Source organism: Phocoena sinus, chromosome 9, assembly GCF_008692025.1.
Source record: "Phocoena sinus isolate mPhoSin1 chromosome 9, mPhoSin1.pri, whole genome shotgun sequence".
Classification (NCBI taxonomy): domain Eukaryota; kingdom Metazoa; phylum Chordata; class Mammalia; order Artiodactyla; family Phocoenidae; genus Phocoena; species Phocoena sinus.
The window spans coordinates 54,645,613-54,669,805 of record NC_045771.1 but is presented as its reverse complement, the minus strand read 5'-3'; the positions used below and the strand labels follow the sequence as shown (position 1 = coordinate 54,669,805).

The 24,193-nt window shown below is 36.9% G+C and overlaps 1 protein-coding gene across 4 annotated transcripts in view; it reads right to left on the bottom strand.

The window, feature by feature from the left end:
• Window positions 1–516: 516 nt before the first annotated feature.
• The window catches only part of CFAP69 (cilia and flagella associated protein 69), a 69,590-nt gene continuing 45,913 nt past the window's right edge, over window positions 517–24,193 (bottom strand). The window contains exons 16-23 of one of the 4 annotated variants that reach the window (XM_032644038.1): window positions 14,881–14,962; window positions 12,096–12,288; window positions 10,955–11,092; window positions 10,300–10,376; window positions 8,925–9,122; window positions 7,121–7,207; window positions 5,727–5,831; window positions 4,240–5,229 (exon numbers count right to left, since the gene is read on the bottom strand). In XM_032644038.1, coding sequence (XP_032499929.1) covers window positions 5,059–5,229; window positions 5,727–5,831; window positions 7,121–7,207; window positions 8,925–9,122; window positions 10,300–10,376; window positions 10,955–11,092; window positions 12,096–12,288; window positions 14,881–14,962 — 1,051 coding nt within the window. In that variant the 3' untranslated portion in view covers window positions 4,240–5,058. Of the gene's footprint in view, window positions 780–4,239; window positions 5,230–5,726; window positions 5,832–7,120; window positions 7,208–8,924; window positions 9,123–10,299; window positions 10,377–10,954; window positions 11,093–12,095; window positions 12,289–14,880; window positions 14,963–24,193 lie in introns of those variants that run through there. The other 3 variants (XM_032644040.1, XM_032644041.1, XM_032644039.1) reach the window with 3 other exon arrangements.

Genomic DNA, 24,193 nt, shown 5'->3' with positions numbered 1-24,193 from the left:
AATACTACAATCAGTGCAGTAAAATTGTAACCAGTTTTATCAGGTATCTTCTACATAATTTTGACTTTAAAACTGTGCCAAAACTAATGCCAGTATTATCCTAAAAAGTAATATTTAATCTTGATGTAGTGTACTGTGTGGCTTCTGATATATGTATCTCATCACCAAGCTATATATTATTTTTTTATGCATTAAGGCCTAAAAATTTGTTTTATGTTCTCATTTTTATAGTCCTCATTTAAAAAAAAAAGGAATAACAAGCAGAAAGGCAGTTAATTTTATTTATTTATTTATTTTTGGCTGTGTTGGGTCTTCGTTGCCGCATGTGTGCTTTCTCTAGTTGCAGCAATCGGGGGCTACTCTTCGTTGCAGTGCGAGGGCTTCTCATTGCGGTGGCTTCTCTTGTTGCGGAGCACAGGCTCTAGGCGCGCGGGCTTCAGTAGTGGTGGCACAAGGGCTGTAGAGTGCAGGCTCAGTAGTTGGGGCGCACGGGCTCAGTTGCTCCGTGGCATGTGGGATCTTCGCAGACCGGGCTCGAACCCACATCCCCTGCATAGGCAGGTGGATTCTTAACCACTGCACCACCAGGGAAGTCTCCATCTTAAACCTTTTTGATGGTACTTAGATATAATGTTCTGTTAAATTCCCCCAGTTTTGGGCACAAATCATGTCATTTGTATATAGAAAATTTTATTCTTTTTTCATCATTTATTCATTGAGCTTGGAGGTACACTGCTGAGCAATCCAGACAAAATCCTTGACTCCCAGAGTTGTCATTGCTGTGGGACAAAGATGCAGCAGGAAATAATATAATTCAAAAGCACTTTTATGATGTCAAAATATGGGTTTTTTTCCAAGAAAGAGGAATTGTAGCCAACATAGTGTTGAGTGGGGAACAATATGTATTTCTCTTTTGCCCTATTCAAAATCATCAGACTAGATCAGACAGATCATCCAAAAAAAATAAAACCCCAAAACCCACCAATTCTTGCAGTGCTATTATGGTAAAGACTCAGTCAGTTTCTCAGTTTTGGGTTTATGCTGAACTCATATAGCTTAACTCATAATCAGTTATTTTCCAGAGCACTGAAAGCTGAAAAAAGACAGCAAAACATCTAATATTGCTCCCAAAATATTTCTTCATGAGGTGATACAATGGATAAAAATTGAGCATCTATGCTTAAAGTTCCTCTGCTCTTCCTATAGAATTTTTTTTTCTTTAAATAAACTTTTTACTTTAGAATAGTTTTAAGTTTGCAGAAAAGTTGCAAGGCTAGTGCAAAGACTTCTTGTATATGCCTCACCCATTTTTTCTTAACATCTTACGTTAGTCATGTTTGTCATAACTAATGAACAAATACTGATACATTTTAAATTAAGCTTCATATTTTGTTTGAATTTCACTAGTTTTTCCCCTAATGTCCTTTTTCTGTTCCAGGATCCTATCCAGGACACCACTTACAATGAGTTAGGCTCTAAGAAGATGCTTTTGATGACCTTGATACTTCCCGATGCTGGTCAGTTGTATTGCAGAATGTCCCTCAATTTGGGTTTGCCTAATGTTTTTCTCATGGTTAGACTGGGGTCATAGGTTTTTGGGGGAAAACTACAGGAGTAAAGCACTGTTCTCAGCACTTCCTATCAAGGGTACATGCTGTCAACATGACATAACACAGATGGCGTTTAACCCTGGCTGAGATAGTATCTGCCAGGTTTCTTGGCTGTAAAGTTACTTTCCCTTCTCTTTCTATGTTGTATTCTTTGGAAGCGAGGCGCTAAGCATTACCCACACTTTAGGGAATGGGGAGTTATGTTCCACCTCCTTGAAAAGGAAATATCTACATAAATTAAAATAAATACAAGCGATTATGAAACATGGTTGCCAATGAAACTAATGTAAGCCTAGGCTATGTTGGCAGAAGGTGTGTAAAAATGAGAGGGACTAGTTTCATTATACCCTCCATGTGTCCTGTTATACCTGTAAATTGTTGCTCGGTTCTGTTGGTCTCAGTATAGAGGAATAATCACAAACTGTAGCACTTCAGAAAGGGCTGGCCAGGTTCATAGTCTGGAATGACTAAATAAACTGGATATTTGACCCAGAAAGACTGAGGGTGAACATTATAGTTTTTTCCTGTGATATGAAAGGTACCCTGTGTTTCAGAAGGCAGACTGAGGACCAGATGAACAAAAGTTGTTCACCTAATTATTCACTGGTTTTCATCCAATATGAGCAAGCACTGGCTAACAGGGTCTAATCATGGAATGAACTCCTCCCTCATGTGTTAAAAATCTCATTACCGAAGAGTGTTGAAGCCACTTTCATCTGTGCTCACTCAACTCCGTTTTTATTTTCTTGACTTTCTTTTCATTTAGTTTATTAGCAGAAGTCTGGGAGCTGAAATTTTGTATCAGTTGACTCATGGAAGGAAATATACTGTCCACCTTTCAGCCAGGCTGGATGGGAGAGGCACAAATCCCCTAGGGCTTAGAAGTGGTATGATGGGAGCACAGGATGTGAGGAGAGATGGAGACGTGTTAGAATTAGTGACCCTGTCAGACAGAGGGACTGATTTCACTGGCTCGCTGCTGGGTGGCTGGAATTGTAATATGTGAACTTGGGTATTGTCTGTCTACCAAGTGCAAGTGTCTGGATTAAGCAACCTTACTACCCTCCATCTGTGTACATTTCTTCCTCTGTTAAATGGCTGCTAGGTAGTAACCTGCCCTATTTTACCTTTCCTCTTCCTGATGGGTAAGATCTACAACAGCAGGGAGAAGTTCTACAGAACTCACAGACTATTTTGACTGCAGTCAGTCCTAATCAATCTGGAGATACCAAGTTGTACTACATCCAAAAAATAATGTTCAGCCAAGAAATATCAATTCTACTTCTACCCACTGGTTATATTAATGTAATAGTATTTATGTCTCATTTTAGAGAAAGTCTATCACTGTTACGAAGCACATACATTTGAACTACTTTAACATGTCCATGTTTAGCATTCCTGGTATAGTATTTTGTTGGCTGAACCTTCCCTTTGAGCTCAGGACTTTGCTGCCTTTGCAGAAGTTGAGGGTAAGGTTGCCAGGAGCTGAGGCCACCATCACACTTATTCAATAATTTATTTACTGAGGTGTTGGTTACAATAATGAATGAGATGTGGTTTCTATCTTGTCTTTAGGGAGCTTAGAATCTGAGGAAGGAACTTATAGTCTACAAATTGGAGTAAACATTCATTGCTTTTAGCCATGGACACTTCATCTCAATTCTATGTGTATCTCAGATGTACCTGAACGTGTATCTGGTGCTTTTTGTATGGGCATCTCATCGTTGCATGTTCCTACCCACATCCATTCTTGTGTCTCAGTAACTCCCCTTTACGTGGAACCTTTGTGCTTAGGGCTGCCTGTGAAGAAGAGGAACAAATTATGCCATCTCCTATCTTCTTGGGGGTGGTGGTAATAGAGAAAGGGATTCAAGAAAGCACAAAGCTCACTGATAAGCTGATGCATATTATGTACTCCTGTGAGCCACAAGGAGAATGGGCAGCTGGGCCAGGGTGAGAGGCCGCTGGTAACTCATTCTAATTAGAACAATAACAACAATTGCAATTTCTCCTCTCATAGCAGATGCTACTATCCTCACAGACAGAATAATGAAAAATTCCTGGAGGAATGTGAATTGGGGGAGGAGGGGTGAGGGGAAGAGGGAGGAGAAAGTAAGAGAAGGTGGGCCCAGTGGGGTGTTGGAGCCGTCTTTTATCTGATAATGAAAGTGGATTCTATGCATGTCTTCCCAACTCTGCATTCAGTAGCACCATATTGGTAGCTTGAAATTGGTCATAGTGGGATTGGCAAATACTACAAATAAGGGTTTTTTTCCCCTTGCAGAGCTGGTTGTTATACATTTAACCAGTACACTGCTGTGTGCACACTATGGGCCTAGAGTCTAGACTCAAATTCCGGTATATTTTCCTTTCTGAGAAAACAGATTCTTGTCTCTCCCAGCCCTGGACATGAACTCAATTTTGCAGCTTCCTGAGTGGAGAAGGGGGTTGATGGAAATGGAGACAGGCTGTGGAAACCGCATAATGCCATACAGGGACACAGACACTTTGCTCTACATCTAGCATTAAGGCATCTACCTCCTATTTGGCAAGATACCTCCACCACCAAAAGAGCTTCTCCCTACTCCCCCTTTTCCTTCCCCATTAAGGAAGAGAAGTAGCATTAGAATTTATTTATATATTAAGAGTTAAAACATGTTTATTTTAGTTTTATTGTTTAGCTTATGAATAACATTTGCTTTTTATAGGAGAACTTATTTTACGTTGACCAACATATTTGTTGCAAATGTTTTTGCTGCCCAGTATTTATATATACTTATAATAACATATATTAATAATATCCTGATTCCCTACTCCATCCATATGCTTTGGATGGGATTGGCTTCCTTCTGTCTCTGAGTGTAGGCAGTTCTCAGATCTGGCCAAAGTCATGATGAATGGTTCAGGAGTGGGCATATGGCCAATCAGGGGTCCCAAGATGCAGAGACTGTTGCAGACTGTTGAGAGATAGGCATGCACTCTTTTCTACTGGATATCAACCTGGGAGAATATAATTCAGGAGCTGCTAGGGAAGGAGAAGAGCCTACTCATAGAGTTTCAGTTCCTAGATCCAACAATGCCTGTAGTTTTAATTAGTCCTAGATTTGATAGCCCCAGAGCCTGTAAAAGTTGGGTTTTTTTGTTTTTGTTTTGGTTTGGTTTTTGGCTTAAACCAGTTGGAGTAGTTCACATCAATTGAAAGAGTCAACTGATACAATATGTTTTACAATTTTCAGTTAAGAGAATTGTAATCTTTAGAAAGAAATTGATGATAACTCTTCTCACAGTATGTGTTGATATTTTCAATAAAAATACATTATATGTGCTTTTATTTTAATAGTATTTTACTAAAATATTTATTCTAAAATATTTTCTTTACATTTATATATACAGATATTTAACTAAAAAGTTATAAGCAGAATTTATTTCAAAAAGTCTCCAGAGTATTTTATGCGGGAACGCTCTTCTCTGGCTCATTCACAGTTTTTACTGCTTTTACTCTCTGTAAGGCTCCTCCTCGAATAGGAAGTTTTTTAAGAGCAATATCTGTATCAGCCAGAGGTCCTCCCACTAATCGGGCAGGAGTGCTTTCCACTGTTACTACACCACCAGAGGGCACCTAAAAAGAGCAAAAGTAAATATTTACGAGTCCATTTACAAAATTTTTCACTAAGAGGAAAACTCATTCATCCTTCAGCTAACTTTGGAAGAGACACAAAATGAACATAGTAACTAGGAGACAGCATGGACTAATGGAAAAATAAGGGCTTTGGAGCCTTTGCAATCAGGGCCAAATTATGTCCAGAACAGGACACCAGGAACACTGGAATATGGCATGGATCTATTTGCCAGGCAAAGGAGGCACTGCACACTTTCTGTCACAGAGATGTACAGATATATTTTGACTAGTGTTTATAGCAGTTTCTTGGGAATCCTGGAGGGGTGGGTCTGGTCTAAACCAGAACTAGGCAAGGGTAGAGATAAATATGCCTTAACTATTTGATATTTGAACAGCAAAAAGAAAAATATATGAGACAAAACCCCATAGAAATAACATTCTTTGGGGATTAAATTTAATATCTACTAAGAAAAGTTATGGAGAAAAAAGAATCTTACTGTTGTGTTAAGGCCTTTAATATCTGTCCGGTGAAATATTGCATTTGATGGATGCTCACTGTATCTAGAGGATTCTATACCTTTCTCTTGAAGTCTTTTTGCTTTCTGAAGATTTTTAAATTAGAAAGAAAATAAATTAATTGCTATTAAAGCATTAACTATGGTACTTACAATGAAGTATACAAAATATATTTAATTGTGTCTGTTTTATGCTTTATTAGTTAGCACTAGCATTTACTCATTTAGGCTAAGAAAATAGTTATTAACAAGTTATATCCTTTGTACATTGCAGAAAACACCTGAAAAATGTTACTGAGATTTCCATAGGTACTGGTAATATATGACCAAGGGATAAAGCAGGTCCTAAGGAAATCAGGTTCAATTTTTTGTACATAATTGAATAAGCTACTAAATTTACAATAGATGATACATGTTTTCAAATTATTTTGCATAAATTAAATACTAATTCAGTACACTTAAATGTTTCAAGCATTCAGAATAATGCAAACTATATAATTTGCTGCAGTTATAGTCAAGCTCAATAGTTGAGACACTAGAACAGGCTAAATTCGAGGTAACAAATTATCCGCATGGAGGGGGCTGATTTTAAAGTTGGGAAGAACTTTTAGTGACAAAGGGGAGACATGGTACCTTGAATAAGCTTGTTCTTAATTTTGGTTTTGCTATTTTAATGATTCCACTATTTTCGTGGGCTAATATAACATTTAACAGTTTCATATCTAGAGGAAGAATTGTAACATTATATAAAAGTGTATCCCACGTATTAATGAAAAAGTTGGGAAAAAAGTAATGAGATTTTGGAAATCTATGCTGCCTCTTACATATTTCAAGTGAACAATTAGCATTGTAAACTGTTTAGATTAGTTTCCAGTTTATTGCTGAAGCAGGTTATCACATTTTCCCAAAGGGGTGTTTATCCCAAATTCCCACTTAAGCTTTAATATAATGTTCCTTTTGGTGGTCACAGAGGGGAAGCATCCTTGAAGGAGAGAGTAATATGGACAGTTGTTTTTTGTGTCCTTCACTCTGCTTCTTACAGAAAGGATCAGTAAATAAGAAGGCTCAGAATGGAAAGTAGGAGCACATTTCTCCTGCTTATTCCTGGCTAACTCTCATCTCTTTTATGCAAACCAGGAACACCATCCTTGCTTCGCTCCCTCCCACTGCTAAGCCAAATGAAACTCAGAGTGGTATCTTCTGTAACTGTGAAAAATGCAGAGTTTCAGTTAACGCCCTAAACTGCAAATGAGGATCAATAGTGTTGGTATTCCACAGAAAGATCAACAGAAAAAGGTGAATGAATAGTTATCCCTGAAAAAGTCTGTCAGAGTTGACTGTTTGTTGTGGATATTGTAATATTTTAAAAATCCTACCTTTAAAGTTTTAACATTTGATGTTCTAGCCAAGAAATTTTCCCATGATTTATTAGCCAATTCTCTTTGCTTGTGTGTGGCTTGTACCTGAAATGAGAAAGATAATTAAGAGTTCCACTTTCTATGAAAGGATACCAAAGGGCTTGAATACTTGTATTTTGAAGGAAGACCTAGTTTTTGCCAACGTAAATTTTAAGGTCAACTAGCAAAAGGGTTAGAGTTCAACAACTTAAAAAACCAAAGTCTTAAAATGGAAAAAAACTCCTTCCCTTACTATGTGGCCAAGGTTTGAACTGCTTCCCATGAAACGTAATGCAAAACTGTTGCTATAAAAATACAAAATATGAAAATAACAATAATCCTTCTTAGCAAGACTGATTGTTTCACATGATTATCACTTGTGAAGACAGATTATAACCCAGAACAAGCTACATAAATGACCCAAGAGCAAATTCACAGGAGAAAATAAAGAGTTTTCTGCTGCCACTGATAATAGTTTAGGCAAGATTATATTGGTAAAAGTGCTTCTAATTTACACCTTCAGCAAGACAGCAGTTTTGTGAGAGTGCTGAGTTGGTTGTCGTGATGCAGTCTAGGGAGGTAACTACTGACAAAGGACAAAGACTATGGTTCCCAACAGGCTCTCCACTAAATATATATATAATCCGAGGACACATGCCCTTGGTTGGTATATAATAGACTATTAAGTTTAAATTATTAACCTAAGAGTATTTAATTAACCAACTGCTAAAAAATAAACTGGGTCAGAGCCATGATAACAAATCAACGATAACCAACAAATCAGTAATAGCTAGCCCACACAGCAGAATCCTGCCAATTCAATAGAACTAATGAGGAGCAAGAACTTCTAACGGGGTACTCCACTTAAAAGCAAATGAATGGGTTAAACAGCAGCATCCTTGCAATAAAAACTCTTCACAAACAAAACTTTTAAGCAGGGAGTTATCTAAGAATTTATAGGTGGATGCTAAGTTCCACTAGACTGAAGATGTAGACATTTAATAGTAGATGTAAAAAGATCAGGCAATAGAAAACACTTTGGAAATCACCTTAAAGTGTTTTAAATACTTAAGTTTAATCATAAAAGATCACCAAGCAGAAGTGGAGAATCTACATCATCTTTGTATCTGTGGACAAGTTCACTTAAATAGTCACTTAACCTATTTGCTCAAAAACTTCTGATGTGTTGTTTCTTACCTGTGTAAAGCTTTGGGAAAATGGCTTATATTTTCCTGACAGGCTTTTTTGATTAGCTAAAGTCAGAGACCAGATTTGTAGAGTGCTCACAGTATATGTTTTGGCACTGAGGTGAGGAGAGGCTTGTCGGTGTGCCTATGATTGGCATGCTAGTAAGGGCCTATCACAGAGTGAGGGACGAGGGCCAACTTTCTCAATGAGGTTATACATACAGTCACAGAGAAACATCATTTGTCAGAATTTGCTAAGTGTATACATTTAAATAGACCACAATTTTTGGAACTCTGTTTGACCTTTCAAAAAATGGAAATGTCTCAGGTGTCTACCTTTTAAAATGTAAGCCTATAGAAATCAAATTATAATCCCATAAAGCAGCACTGAGTATAGTAATTGAATTTCAAGCTATTAACTCCATGTTTTCTTTAAAAACTACACAAAGACACTGAAAGTAACTATAAAAGAAAATTACAAGGTAACTCTAAGTGCTGAAGCATTCACAAGTAAGGCAAATATAACTTATGGATAACTTCAACTAGTTTATACATTGAAATTATTTTCTTGTGCCTCAGTGGCATCTGTGGCTTACTTTTGTATATACTTTTTGTTCATTTTGCACATCTTGGCATGCTTGGCTTTCAATCATCTTGCTTTGCAGAGAAGCAACCATCTTTCCAATATTTTCTGATGCTGTTATAATAGATTCCAAAATTTTTTTGTCTGTAGTGACTGGTCTTAACTTTTCTAATTTTATTTCTTCATATATTTCATTCCATATTTCTCCAATCTGTTATAGCAAAGTTTAAAAGAGTTTTAAAAAGTTAAATTAACCAAAAATAAATAATATAATTTTACATAACCTAAAATTTATTTGGGTGATCATTCCAAAGTTAACACTTAACTGAACCAGCTTCTCCTAACTTACTCCTTGGGAATAAGTTAAGTACATTGAGAATGATTTGGGGCAACAGTTACATTTGAGTATTCAGAAGTAATTTGCCTAGTGTCTTTCAATGATAGGTACTCACGGGTAAGGTTCCACTACCTAAATGTAGTTTATTGCTATCATCACTGCCCTCTCCTTTATAGACACTGTTTTCACAGCTGCACAAGTTGTTGCTTTAGTTTCATCCTCCTGAAGTACAGATGCTTTCCTTCTTAAAGCCCTGTTTGAAGGCTAGGTCAAGCTGAATTTGTAGAACAATGAACATGGAGATTCCCGGGACTCTAGTACCCAGCCACCCTGAGAAATAGGGCCTTGTCCCTCACTTTCCAGCTAAGGTAATACTTGAATCTAAAACTCTTAACATGTTGGTTGCATCATGCTGTAGCTCCATCTCATATTCTGGGTTATCTGGAAATTACTGTGCTTGAGTATGTTTAAATTTAGAAAAAAAACATACATCCAGAATACGGATCAAATTCAGCCTTGTTTTCCTTTTTTATAGAGGTTTATTCATTTACAGCATTCAAATACATAGTACTAATACTAGTAGAAGAGAATGTTTACTTGGAAAGACTTTCCTAAAATTTCAAAGGCATTTATTTACCAAAAAGTATATAACCAGCAAAGTAAGCAACTCCTTAACTGATATTTGATCATCATACAATGAAATGATAAAATAATACTTTAATAAGTATAAATCATTTATTTTAATAAGTAATAATTCATTCAATTCTAGCTCTTAATACCCTCTAAAGAGAAGAAATTATATTTTAAAGATTCTGTTAGGCTTCTATGTCAGTAACTTCCATCTTCTTTTATAAACTAATAGTTGGATGAAATCTTATCCCATGGAAAATACCCAATCAGTTAATTGTATGTTCTTTGAATAGTATCAGATGTAAAATGAGAAATAAAAACTACACAGTTCATGGATGATTGCTCACAAATAAAAATAGATCTTTCCCAACTGATGTCTTGCCATACTAGATTTTAATAACAAGGTTAAGAAGGTACTCACTTTAAAATCAAGGTATCTATGTATGATACAGAGGGTAACAAAATCTTCAGCAGATAAGCCAGGTAAATTTTCAAAATCTAAACGAAGTTTATAAAGAGAGATTTACTTTAACAGAGCAAGTGATTCCAAAAGGCATATATTTATCATAAAAACAAATGCAAATGATTGCTTTTGATTTCATCCTGATTTATGAAAAAGTTACTTCTGTGAGCTTCTGGCTTCCTCCTATAACAAACAGCTGCCAGGTCATCCTTATCTAGTCATTAGAAGAGGAATACTTTCTAGGCTGTGGTCAGACCATGATATTGTACTTTCACAATCTGAAGAGTGAGGACTTTTTCTTTAATAAGAAGCAAGGTCAAGTCCTCAGGTGATTCAGAATTCTAGTGTTTAAGCCTAACCATCTAAAACTAACTGCCTTTAATCCTGGCTGCACTCTGGAATTACCTGGGGAGCTTAAAAAATACTGATGCCTGGCCCCAAACCCAGAGCTTAACGGTGTAGCCTGCGTATTGGGATAACAATAGAATATGCATTTATCTGTATAAAGGGACTTTTGTTCATCATATATGAAAAATGGACTCCAAAGTGAAATCAATTTACAACACTCAGCAAAAAAGAGAGGCTCTTGCGCATTTGACGAGTAACTTCTTACCTAGTTTGCCCAACACAGCATAAATTTTTGCTCTGATATTCTCAGCAACATCCATAACTGCAATGGTTGGGCAGTTAGCAGGCAGTGGTATGATTTTTTGCTCTTCTTGAAAACTAGTAAATAGAGGTTTCTTTGTATCTAATCATTGGATATCATGAAAATATAGAAAGGACAGATAAAAACTGTAGTAAATTAATACTTAATTTTAAGATTTTAGTCTAGACATCATAAAATATATAAAAATATTGTAAGAGTACAATACTGCCCGATACATGGTTACTCCTTTAAAAGCATAAATAATCAATAATTTCTTCCCCATTCTGTTGCAAAACTTAAAGCTTTCATTTTTAACTATTTATGTAAAATATAAAAATTTCACAAAATTACTTTTTTAAAAGTGAAACTTTCACATAAAAAACTTTTCTAATTTTGAGATCCAGAAATTGAACACTGTCAGTTTAAAAATGATGTAATTTGCTTCTGGTTTCTATATATTATGCTATAAATATAAAAACTATTTTATGATGTTATAGATCAAAAGTTAGAAACAATAAAAATGGTTTAAAGATAGAAATCATCAGAAGTTAAAGGGGAAAGTATTTTCACTTAAAAATAAACAATACTAACAGATGAAACTATAATAAGAATTGTAAGAGGTTTAGAAAATATAATGTAGCATTATAAAATAGATAAATGAAATATAAATTCTGGTACTATTAACTTCATTAATTTAGAGTCTAGTAATTAAAATTTATGACCATTGGATTTATTTTTATTTAAAAGTTTCTTCTTTCATATAAAAAGTAAACTGTATAAATATGAATCAACAGAAATGTACAAAATACAATAAAAATTGTTCTCAAGCACTCAACTTATGTCCCAAATTTTATTGGTAAATGAAATATTACTGAATATACTTACAAAAGCAGGTAACTCAAAGAAAGTTCTTTAAGAAGTATTGTTAAGTTTTTTATTTTCAATTTAAAGAATATAATCAAATACCATTTCCTGAAAATATTCTATAAAAATATGAACCTGCTACTAATTTACTTAGTATGGTGTAAGGCCCCATACTTTCCTAAGATTGCTTTTTAAAAATACGGATCTAATTGCTTCTACAAACAATTATAAATACACTTACCAACGATCTTCCCATGTTTATCACGTTTTACTCCTAGTTCTTTTTCTTCCTTTCTCCACAATTTAATTAAAAGACTAGCAGCTGTTTGATCCTTCTTCCCTCGCCAAGCATTGACATGAGCCACAGTTTTGGGATTATCACAAAATTCAACCATTATTCCAAGTATTAGATTACAGAATTTTTTTTGGTTCAACTTTTGCAAGGAAACAGAAAAAGAAAAATGTTGCAATTAATATTTAGAATTATTGTCTTAAAAAAGGAGAAACTTTTGTATTAATCAGTAGGTTTCTTCTAAATGACTGCCTTATAAAATTAAGACTCTAAGTATGATTTGTGACCATCTCCTATTAAAATAAATACCATTGTAATGAGTCCATTTTCAAACATTAGGGATTCTTAAAAGATAGAAAGAAAAAGATTCAATATAATTCTGATGTAGTCATAAACATATGTCATGAACAAAAATGTAATTGATTTAGCTGAGTAGGAAAAAGAGAGATTGTCAAAATAAGTGAAAATGTTCATTTTAAGTGGAGCAAGGTAAATGGTGCTATGCATAGGACTCTGTAATTACAGGATCTTTCCAGTTTACCTGCTTAATTAAAGTTTGTAAAGTTGTCTCATCCTAGCTATAACCTCATTGTTACTAAGATACCAACTGATGGTAACTCCAAGTGGCAGTCACATGTGAAAATAAATCAAAATGAGGTATAATTTTGTATTTTGAAACTCAGCATCCATAAAAGAGTATTTAAACACTTAAGAAAAATTATTGTATTAAGCATATTTCCTCTGTTTCCCTGCAAACAGTTTTCAGCAAACCAAAATTTAGGTATAGAGAAGTCCAACCAGAGCAATGGCCTCCACACAGTAATGGTTTCTGTGTGAAATATTTTTGGTTGATTAACTCCTACAGTATACTGCTAATAGAATATAGCAAAGGAAACATGTAACCTGTTGTCTGAATTGCAAACATTATCAGTTTCCTCTTTCATTAAATTAAGGGTAATAATATTACCTGCTTTAGAGAGTTATTATGATGAGTTATATGAGACTGCCTGTCACATAGTAAACGCTCAATGATATTTAACCTTTACTAGCAATTACCATTTCACACTGAATAAATATTTTAGCAGATTGTATTAAGCAGAATCCTCAATCAAATGAGTTTTTTACTCCGATACTTCACATTCAGGAGAAAGAGGCAAATGTCAAGGGTTGAAGTTTATACAGGAACTTCAGTAAAGAAGATTTGTAATCTGTAGTTAACTTGGCTGGTTTAATCCATGTTAAGTGCAATCTAATAATTACCTTCATAACTATAGAAAACACAACAAAAATACCTGTCAGGAACTATTCTAACTAATGCATGTATATGTGTACACACACACACACAATCACTCACATAATCCTTCCACCAATGCATAAGGTAGATAAATGTTATCTCTGTTTTATAGATGAAGAAATTGGTAGCAGAGATGTTAAATAATTTTTCAAAGTTACACAGCTAACAACTATTAGAGGCTTCAGTCAGACTGATTCCAACCTGTGCTCACAACCACTGTGTTATATGGCCTCTCCTACCAGCCTTCATGCCTTTCCATCCAAGAAACCCTGATGGTGAAGGAGAGTGGACACAAGTAAGAAATGTCTTTTATGTCTTCTATATAATATTAAAATAAAATATAATTGTTTAATATGTACATGCATAATATCATTCCTTGCTTCCAAATCTTAAGTATAAGCTAGATTCCAGAACGATATGCCAAATTAATGTTGTAGCTTTGAGAATCCCTGACACTGACCATGTGCCTCTGGGCATACTTGTACGCTAGTCAGAGAAACACGGTGAGCTGTATGTCATTTAGGACTACATACGTCCTTCTGTATTATGTTCAATTTTCTGAACTTTCAAAGGGTTTCTGGTTATGACTCATTCAAGGTGGGTTATTATTATTATCATTATTATTTACTTGTTTTTTGTTTGTAGTGTTTTATATCTAATGAGTTCACTCTCATCTCTAGTGTAAACTAATTTTCTTTCAGAGTTAAAAGGACACAGATAACTTTAGTATCTTTGCTAAGTCAAAGTAGGTTTGTTATTCTGTTAATAAAATCAAGAATGGTGGCAATCATAGGCAGTGACGTAGCTAGAACTCTGCATGAGAATATCTCCCAAAGTTTTACTGAAACAAAAGTATACTTTCTCTTTCATATCATCTTAACTATGGACCCACTTAGAATTGAGGGTAGTAGGGGATTACTGTAAGGATCTTTGCCATTCTTCTCAGCTGCCTTCCTGGAAGGCTTAATATGCTCACTTCTGCTCATTCTGTAAAACAGTGTATGACACACTAGATTCTTCACATTACCTACAAACTATACACAGTTTTTTAAAAATGCTGGTCTTTACTCCTTTGTCTAAGGTGACCCTTTTAATACTAAGAAGCTAGAAGTTATTAATAAATGATTATTGATTTTTAAATAATCTAGCTGTTACTTTAAAGTTTCATGGGGAAAAACAAAACAAGACAGAACAAATTCTCGGCTGTCATGTGTTTGGGAACACTGACCTAAGTAAACTGGTTTCTTCACTGGAGGAATTTTCAGACTCTACTATGCCAATGCATACTATGAAACTCCAGGAGGGATTTTTGTTTAAAACAAATATTTGAACACTATTTGAGGGCACATTTAATCACAGAGTAGTGTTCTGTGATACTCAGTTTGGAAAGTTAATAAAGACATTTATTTTTTGTTTCACAATTGTTATAATCATACTTACTGCCATTAAATCCAAAAGGAGAAAAATGCCTTCCTTTTCAAGAAAGTAATCCTCTGAGGGGTAACATCCAAAAATGCAGCACCTTAAGTAAAAAGAAAGTTATTCATTTAACAAGGCTTTATTGTTCAATTCAATTTGTGAGTCTATTTCTATTAAAAAATCTTCTCAAAGAATATTTTTTCTTCATTTCCTTAAATCAAGTAGTTAATTTCTTTGCTTAAAAAATTGAACTTTGGGGCTTCCCTGGTGGCACAGTGGTTGAGAGTCCGCCTGCTGATGCAGGGGACACGCGTTCGTGCCCCGGTCCGGGAAGATCCCACATGCCGCAGACTGGCTGGGCCCGTGAGCCATGGTCGCTGAGCCTGCGCGTCCAGAGCCTGTGCTCTGCGACAGGAGGGGCCATGGCAGTGAGAGGCCCACATACCGCAAAAAAAAAAAAAAAAAAAAAAAAATTGAACTTTAAAGAGACTTTGTCAGTGTAGTTTAATTTCAACTATTTAAACACTAATATTGTTTAATTATTTTTCATAACTGCCTATTTCTTTTCTGTAGATGCAATATTCTCCTCTGCTTTCCTGATATTAATTATTCTTAAAGGTCTCCTCTGTTGCTCTATTAACTTTTTCTTCAAGATTTATTCACTTACTGTGTATCTTTTACAGTGCTGGCATGCCTGAAACATTTGTTGTTTTTAATTACATCCCTTCTTTGCATATGATATTATTTGCTGAAGTGCCTGCTGCTTAGGCCTGGGCAGCTCATATGGAGTGAGAGACTGAAGTTGCTGTCAGGGCTACTTTCACTGTTTTCCTGGGTTGGGGGTGGATATGGGCTGAATAGGCTGGTGCTGGTGGTGGTGTTGGTAAACAGAGCCTAATCTCCCTCTAGCCCTCCCAGGCCTTGCAAGCCTGCTGGGGTCAAACTGTATTGTATACCCTTCCTATTTAACGTGGTATCTATCTATCTATCATTCAATAATAATGTGATAATTATTCAACATGGATCCCTCTTCAAAAAAACAAAGAGACCCGGGCTACCCTGGTGGCCCAGTGGTTGAGAGTCCACCTGCCGCTGCAGGGGACACGAGTTCGTGCCCCGGTCCGGGAAGATCCCACATGCCGCGGAGCGGCTGGTCCCGTGAGCAATGGCCGCTGAGCCTGCGCGTCCAGAGCCTGTGCTCTGCAACGGGAGAGGCCACAACAATGAGAGGCCCACGTACCGCAAAAAAAAAAAAAAAAAAGAAAGAGACGCTGTTTCTGCTGGCTGTTTTGTGACGGTGGTTGTGTGAGGGTCAGTGCATAAAGGCCATCAGCTTGGCCCCTCTCACTCAGGTGCTTCCAGGTCTTACAATCTATGGGTATGAATCACACTGTTTTTGTTCCCACTTTTGAAGTAGTACTCTCTGATGCCTATCATGGGCTGCCTTTAGACTCTTTAATTCATAACAATTACAAAAAGAGAAAAAAATAGAACATGCTTCTCTGTTCAGAAATTAAATAATATACTTCTAAAATTCACATAGATTGAAAAGAAAATCACACTGAAAATAGTTTGAACATAATGATAATACAAATAGAACATATGGAAACTCAGCTTACAGGAGATTTTACAGCCTTAGATGGATATATTAGAACAGAAGGAAGGTTGAAAACCAATGATCCTGGCATCTATCTCAAGAAATAGAAAAGGCTGAGATTGGTTCAAGATGGTGGAGAGGAAGGACATGCTCTCACTCCCTCTTGCAAGAACAATGGAAAACAACTAACTGCTGAACAGTCATCGACAGGAAGACACTGGAACTCACCAAAAAAGATACCCCACATCCAAAGACAAAGGAGAAGCCACAATGAGATGGTAGGAGGGGCGCAATCACAATAAAATCAAATCTCACAACTGCTGGGTGGGTGACCCACAAAGTGGAGAACACATTCCACAGAAGTCCACCCACTGGAGTGAAGGTTTTGAGCCCCATGTCAGCCTTCTGAAACTGGGGGTTGGGCAACAGGAGGAAGAATTCCTAGAGAATAAGACTTTGAAGGCTAGCAGGATTTGACTGCAGAACTTTGACAGGACTGGGGGAAACAGAGACTCCACTCTTGGAGGGCACACACAAAGTAGTGTGTGCATCGGGACCCAGGGGAAGGAGCAGTGACCCAACAGAGACTGAACCAGACCTACTGCTACTGCTGGGGGGTATCCTGCAGAGATGGGGGCGGGTCTGTCTCACTGTGAGGACAAGGACACTAGCAGCAGAAGTTCTGGGAAGTACTCCTTGGTGTGAGCCCTCCCAGAGTCCGCCATTAGCCCCACAAAAGAGCCTGGGTAGGCTCCAGTGTTGGGTTGCCTCAGGGCAAACAACCAACAGGGAGGGGACCCAGCCCCACCCATCAGCAGGCAAGCGGATTAAAGTTTTACTGAGCTCTGCCCACCAGAGCAAAAGCCAGCTTTTCCCACCACCAGTCCCTCCCATCGGAAAACTTGCACAAGCCTCTTAGATAGCCTCATCCACCAGAGGGCAGACAGCAGAAGCAAGAACTACAATCCTGCAGCCTGTGAAACAAAAACCACATTCATTGAAAGACAGACAAGATGAAAAGGCAGAAGGCTATGTACCAGATGAAGGAACAAAATAAAACCCCAGAAAAACAACTAAATGAAGTGGAGATAGGCAACCTTCCAGAAAAAGAATTCAGAATAATGATAGTGAAGATGATCCAGGACCTTGGAAAAAGAATGCCGGCAAAGATCGAAAAGATGCAAGAAATGTATAACAAAGACCTAGAAAAATTAAAGAACAAACAGAGATGAACAATACAATAAATGAAATGAAGACTACATGAGAAGGAATCAATAGCAGAATAACTGAGGCAGAAGAACGGATAAGTGACCTGGAAGACAGAATGGTGGAATTCACTGCTACAGAACAGAATAAAGAGAAAAGAATGAAAAGAAATGAAGACAGCCTAAGAGACCACTGGGACAACAATAAATGCAACTACATTTGCATTATAGGGGTCCCAGAAGGAGAAGAGAGAGAGAAATGACCTGAGAAAATATGTAAAGAGATTATAGTCCCAAACTTCCCTAACATGGGAAAGGAAATAGCCACCCAAGTCCAGGAAGCGCAGAGAGTCCCATACAGGATAAACCCAAAGAGAAACACGCTGAGACACATAGTAATCAAATTGGCAAAAATTAAGGACAAAGTAAAAATATTAAAAGCAGTAAGGGAAAAATGACAAATAACATACAAGGGAACTCCCATAAGGTTAACAGCTGATTTCTCAGCAGAAACTCTACAAGCCACAAGGGAGTGGCATGACATACTTAAAGTGATGAAAGGGAAAACCTACAACCAAGATTACTCTACCGAGCAAGGATCTCATTCAGATTGAATGGAGAAATCAAAAGCTTTACAGACAAGCAAAAGCTAAGAGAATTCAGCACCACCAAACCAGCTCTACAACAAATGCTAAAGGAACTTCTCTAAATGTGAAACACAAGAGAAGAAAAGGACCTACAAAAACAAACCCAAAATGATTAAGAAAATGGTAATAGGAACATACATATCGATAATAACCTTAAACGTGAACAGATAAATGCTCCAACCAAAATACACAGGCTTGCTGAATGGATACAAAAACAAGACCCATATATATGCTGTCTAAAAGAGACCCACTTCAGACCTAGGGACACGTACAGACTGAAAGTAAGGGGATGGAAAAAGATATTCCATGCAAACAGAAATCAAAAGACAGCTGGAGTGGCAATACTCATATCAGATAAAATACACTTTAAAATAAAGAATGTTACAAGAGACAAGTAAGGACACTACATTATGGGGAAGGGCTCAATCCAAAAAGAAGATATAACAATTATAAATATATATGCACACAACATAGGAGCATCTCAATACATAAGGCAACTGCTAACAGCTATAAAAGAGGAAATCGACAGTAACACAAAAACAGTGGGGGATTTTAATACCTCACTTACACCAATGGACAGACCATCCAAAATGAAAATAAATAAGGAAACAGAAGCTTTAAATGACACAATAGACCAGATAGATTTAATTGATATTTATAGGACATTCCATTACACTTTCTTCTCAAGTGCACAAGGAACATTCACCACGATAGATCACAACCTGGGTCACAAATCAAGCCTCAGTAAATTTAAGGAAATAGAAATCATATCAAGCATCTTTTCTGACCAAAACACTATGTAATTAGATATCAATTACAGGGAAAAAAACGTAAAAAACACAAACACATAGAGGCTAAACAATACATTACTAAATAACCAAGAGACCACTGAAGAAATCAATGAGGACATCAAAAAATACCTAGAGACAAATGAAAATGAAAACACAACGATCCAAAACCTATGGGATGCAGCAAAAGCAGTTCAAAGAGGGAAGTTTTTAGCTATACAAGCCTACCTCAAGAAACAAGAAAAATCTCAAATAAACAATCTAACCTTACACCTAAACGAACTAGAGAAAGAAGAACAAACAAAACCCAAAGTTAGCAGAAGGAAATAAATCATAAAGATCAGAGCAGAAATAAATGATATAGAAACAAAGAAAACAATAGCAAAGATCAATAAAACTAAAAGCTGGTTCTTTGAGAAGATAAACAAAATTGATAAACCATTAGCCAGACTCATCAAGAAAAACAGGTAGAGGACTCAAATCAATAAAATTAGAAATGAAAAAGGAGAAACTACAACAGACACTGCAGAAATACAAAACATCCTAAGAGCCTACTACAAGCAACTCTATGCCAATAAAATGGAAAACCTGGAAAAAATGGACAAATTCTTAGAAAGGTATAACCTTCCAAGACTGAACCAGGAAGAAGTAGAAAATATGAACAGACTAATCACAAATAATGAAATTGAAACTGTGATTAAAAATCTTCCAACAAACAAAAGTCCAGGACCAGATGGCTTCACAGGTGAATTCTACCAAACATTTAGAGAAGAGCTAACAGCCATCCTTCTCAAACTCTTCCAAAAAATTGCAGAGGAAGGAACAAACTCATTCTATGAGGCCACCATCACCCTGATACCAAAACCAGACAGATACTACAAAAAAAGAAAATTACAGACCAATAACACTGATGAATATAGATGCAAATATCCTCAACAAAATACTAGCAAACAGAATCCAACAACACATTAAAAGGATCATACACCATGATCAGGTGGGACTTATCCCAGGGATGCAAGAATTCTTCAATATATGAAAATCAATCAATATGATACACCATATTAATAAATTGAAGAATAAAAACCATATGATCATCTCAATAGATGCAGAAAAAGCTTTTGACAAAATTCAACACCCATTTATGATAAAAACTCTCCAGAAAGTGGGCATAGAGGGAACCTACCTCAAAATAATAAAGGCCATATACAACAAACCCATAGCAAACATCATTCTTTTTTTTTTTTTTTAATTTATTTATTCATTTATTTATTTTTGGCTGTGTTGGGTCTTCGTTTCTGTGCGAGGGCTTTCTCTAGTTGTGGCAAGCGGGGGCCACTCTTCATCGCGGTGCGCGGGCCTCTCACTGTTGCGGCCTCTCCTGCTGCGGAGCACAGGCTCCAGACGCGCAGAGCTCAGTATTTGTAGCTCATGGGCCCAGCCGCTCCGCGGCACGTGGGATCCTCCCAGACCAGGGCTTGAACCCGTGTCCCCTGCCTTGGCAGGCAGACTCTCAACCACTGCGCCACCAGGGAAGCCCCAAACATCATTCTTAATGGTGAAAAATTGAAAGCATTTCCTCTAAGATCAGGAACGACACAAGGATGTCCACTCTCACCACTATTATTCAACATAGTTTTGGAAGTCCTAACCACAGCAATCAGAGAAGAAAAAGAAAGAAAAGGAATCCAAACTGGAAAAGAAGAAGTAAAACTGTCACTGTATGCCGATGACATGATACTATACATAGAGAATCCTAAAGATGCTACCAGAAAACTACTAGAGCTAATCAATGTATTTGGTAAAGTTGCAGGATACAAAATTAATGCACTGAAATCTCTTGCATTCCTATATACTAATGATGAAAAATCTGAAAGAGAAATTAAGGAAACACTCCCAGTTACCATTGCAACAAAAAGAATAAAATACCTAGGAATAAGCCTACCTAGGGAGACAAAAGACCTGTATGCAGAAAGCTATAAGACACTGATGAAAGAAATTAAAGAGGGTACAAACAGATGGAGAGATATACCATGTTCTTGGATTGGAAGAATCAATACTGTGAAAATGACTATACTCCCCAAAGCAATCTACAGATTCAATGCAATCCCTATCAAATTACCAATGGCATTTTTTACAGAACTAGAATAAAAAATTTAAAATTTGTATGGAGACACAAAAGACCCCGAATAGCCAAAGCAATCTTGAGGGAAAAAAACGGAGCTGGAGGAATCAGACTCCCTAACTTCAGACTACTACAAAGCTACAGTAATCAACACAGTATGGTACTGGCACAAAAGCAGATACATAGATCAATGGAACAAGATAGAAAGCCCAGAGATAAACCCATGCACCTATGGTCAACTAATCTATGACAAAGGAGGCAAGGATATACAATGCAGAAAAGACAGTCTCTTCAATAAGTGGTGCTAGGAAAACTGCACAGCTACATGTAAAAGAATGAAATTACAACACTCCCTAACACCATACACAAAAATAAACTCAAAATGGATTAGAGACCTAAATGTAAGACTGGACACTATAAAACTCTTAGAGGAAAACGTAGGAAGAACACTCTTTGACATAAACCACAGCAAGATCTTTTTTGATCCACCTCCTAGAGTAATGGAAATAAAACAAAAAATAAACAAATGGGACCTAATGAAACTTCAAACCTTTTGCACAGCAAAGGAAACCATAAACAAGACGAAACGACAACCCTCAGAATGGGAGAAAATATTTCCCAATGAATCAACGGACAAAGGATGAATCTCCAATGTATATAAACAGCTCATGCAGCTCAATATTAAAGAAACAACCCAATCCAAAAATGGGAAGAAGACCTAAATAGACATTTCTCCAAAGAAGACATACAGATGGCCAAGAAGCACATGAAAAGCTGCTCAACATCAGTAATTATTAGAGAAATGCAAATCAAAACTACAATGAGGTATCACCTCACACCAGTTAGAATGGGCATCATCAGAAAATCTGCAATCAACAAATGCTGGAGAGGGTCTGGAGAAAAGCGTACCCTCTTGCACTGTTAGTGGGAATGTAAATTGATACAGCCACTATGGAGAACACTATGGAGGTTCCTTAAAAACCTAAAAGTAGAATTACCATATGATCCAGCAATCCCACTACTGGGCATATACCCAGAGAAAACCATAATTCAAAAAGACACATTCACCCCAATATTCATTGCAGCACTATTTACAATAGCCAGGTCATGGAAGCAACCTAAATGCCCATCGACAGATGAATGGATAAAGAAGCTGTGGTAAATATAGACAATGGAATATTACTCAGCCATAAAAAGGAACGAAGTTGAGTCATTTGTAGAGACATGGATGGATCTAGAGACTGTCATACAGAGTGAAGTAAGTCAGAAAGAGAAAAACAAATATCATTTATTAACACATATATGTTGAACCTAGAAAAATGGTACAGATGAACCAGTTTGCAGGACAGAAATGGAGACACAGATGTAGAGAAGAAACATATGGATACTAAGGGGGGACAGCGGCAGGGGCATGGGGGTGGTGGTGTGATGAATTGGGAGATTGGGATTGACATGTATACACTGATGTGTATAAAACGGATGACTAATAAGAACTGCTGTATAAAAAAATAAATAAAATTAAATTCCAGAAAAACAAAAGAAATAGAAAAGGTGAAATTTAATGAAAGAAAAAAATCCACAGAAATTAAATATAAAACAAAATAAAATAGAAATAATAATGCACACAAATTGTTTCTTTAAAAAGACTAATAGGGCTTCCCTGGCGGCGCAGTGGTTGAGAGTCCGCCTGCCGATGCAGGGCCCATGGGTTCGTGCCCTGGTCCGGGAAGATCCCACATGCCGCGGAGCAGCTAGTCCCGTGAGCCATGGCCGCTGAGCCTGAGCGTCTGGAGCCTGTGCTCCGCAACGGGAGAGGCCACAGCAGTGAGAGGCCCGCGTACCAAAAAATAATAATAATAATAATATTGATCAACTCCTGGTGAAACCCATCAAGAAAAAAGCCAGAAGGAGAAGGCAGAAATGATTAATACCAAGAAAGGAAAAGAAAGCATCACTTTGTGTCCTACAGACATTAAAAATCCTAAGAGGATATTACAAATAGCCTTATGAGAGTAAATATGAAAATTCAGACAAAATAAATGAGTGCCTAGGAAAAGACATCAGAGCCTGTGCTAGAAAACCTTAATAGACACACACATATTAAAGAAATGAAATCTATACTTCAGAATCTTTCTACAAAGAGAACTCCAGGCACAGATGACTTAATTGGTGAATTCCACAAATTATTTAAGAAAGATATGAAAACAATCTTACACAAACTCTTTCTAGAAAAAAGATTTCCTGTTTTCTGAGGTCAAAATAAACTAAATACCAAAACCATCCATGGAACATTAATAAAAAGGAAAATTAAACTCACATTACATGGTACCAAAAAAAAAAAATCTAAAAACATTAGCTAATTGAATCCAACAACATAGAAAAACAAATAATACACCATAACCAGGTCAGACTTATTCAAGGCATACAATGTGATGGACCACATTAACAGAATAAAGGAGAAATACTATATGATATCTCAATAGAAGTAAAAGTGTTCGATAAAATGTAAAGTCCTTTCATGATGCAAATGAATAGACAAGAACTCCTCAGTTAAGTTCCTAAGAAAAGGAAAAAGATCCGATGCCCAGTGTTACTAATTAAACATTGGACTTATCACTTATCTCTTAGCCAAAGGGATTTGAGTTGTGCTGTAATAAAAGACACAGATAAATAAAACTATTTATCTTTATCTTAGTATAACTGTGAGGTATTAAATAAAAAAGGGGTGGGCTTCCCTGGTGGCGCAGTGGTTGAGAGTCTGCCTGCTGATGCAGGGGACACGGGTTCGGGCCCTGGTCTGGGAGGATCCCACATGCCGCGGAGCGGCTGGGCCCGTGGGCCACAGCTACTGAGCCTGCGCTCCGCAACAAGAGAGGCCGCGATAGTGAGAGGCCCGTGCACCGCGATGAAGAGTGGCCCCCGCTTGCCACAGCTGGAGAGGGCCCTCGTACAGGAGCGAAGACCCAACACAGCCA